Source organism: Penaeus monodon, chromosome 15 (genome assembly GCF_015228065.2).
Source record: "Penaeus monodon isolate SGIC_2016 chromosome 15, NSTDA_Pmon_1, whole genome shotgun sequence".
Classification (NCBI taxonomy): domain Eukaryota; kingdom Metazoa; phylum Arthropoda; class Malacostraca; order Decapoda; family Penaeidae; genus Penaeus; species Penaeus monodon.
Genome location: NC_051400.1, coordinates 1,163,729 through 1,164,998, shown reverse-complemented (window position 1 = coordinate 1,164,998; position 1,270 = coordinate 1,163,729). Strand labels below are relative to the sequence as shown.

Genomic DNA, 1,270 nt, shown 5'->3' with positions numbered 1-1,270 from the left:
CACGTGATAATGTCATACACATTAGAGCGATTCTCAGTCAAATATTTCCCTGCAGTCACAAAGGTCCCGAGAGCTTCTGGAGTAACAACGCGACCATCGAGGATTGGTTTGACGAGTTCGTAGGCCAAGCGAACATCATCAACCGATTCGGAGGCGTCAGGATGGAAGATCTTTGGGGTAAGATGTCGGATTCCCCCCCCCCCTTAGCATTATTTAAAATAGGCTACATGATTTTCCCCCCCTATGGCATTATCTAAAATAGGCTACATGAATTTTCCCCTCTCTGGCATTATCTAAATTAGGCTACATGATTTCCCCCTCCCCCTCTGGCAATATCTAGTACACGATTCCCCCCCCCCCTCGGGCATTACATGATTTTCCCCTATTATTTTATTTATTCCTTGGTTATTTTTGTTCTAAATGTATGGTTTTCCGTTATGTTCTTTTATTTCTAAGGTGCAAGATCATCCCCCACTCCTTCCTTGTCGTTTTTATTGTACGTGTATCAGATTCTGCGCCCTTTTTCGCTTTTTTATCAAAATATGCTAGATTTTCGGCTCCTGTCATTTTTCTTTTGAATGTATAAATGGTTTCTCCCTCCGTTATTTTTATTTCCAATATATTCCTTACACTCCCGTTATGAACGAATTTATATACGACTAAAATCACGCATTTGTTTGTCAATAATATCACATAAAGACTCTCGGCAGGTTAGTCTGTTTTTGCACATTTTCCCTCTTGTCATTATTCTCAGCCTACTCTCTACGTGCTTATAATGAACGAATTCACTTACGACTAAAAATAAACAAAACACTTACTGGTAAACCGTATCACAAACATGCATCAACGAAGGCGTATGTCTATACAACCTCCTTCTCACTTTATTTCCCTGACCAGAAATAGATTACCTTTCCCTTGCCCTTATTTTCAGTTTATTCCCCATGTGCATGTTACGAACGGCATTAACGACGGGGGGGTGTAGATTATAATATAACTTATAACACGTATTCCCTCCCTTAACACAGGTGTTCGTGTGCCGTACCTCCGAGTGGGATGGAACCGCCAGTTCATCATGATGCGTGAGTTTGGCTTCGTGTATGACTCGTCCATGGCGGCGCCCTTCTCGAACCCGCCCGTCTGGCCTTACACCTTGGACTACAAGATGCCCCACAAGTGCCTGGGTACTGGCCAGAAGTGCCCATCGAGGCCCTTCCCTGGCATCTGGGAGCTTGTACTGAACCAGTTACAGACAGGGGTAGGTATCTCGTAA

At 43.5% G+C, this 1,270-nt stretch overlaps 1 protein-coding gene across 2 annotated transcripts in view; it reads left to right on the top strand.

Annotated features, from left to right (window-relative positions):
• LOC119581614 (chitin deacetylase 1-like) overlaps nucleotides 1-1,270 on the top strand; it is a 14,718-nt gene that overhangs the window by 11,425 nt on the left and 2,023 nt on the right. For both annotated transcript variants that reach the window (XM_037929730.1, XM_037929731.1), the window contains exons 7-8: nucleotides 56-177; nucleotides 1,026-1,255. In XM_037929730.1, coding sequence (XP_037785658.1) covers nucleotides 56-177; nucleotides 1,026-1,255 — 352 coding nt within the window. The remainder of the gene's footprint in view (nucleotides 1-55; nucleotides 178-1,025; nucleotides 1,256-1,270) is intronic.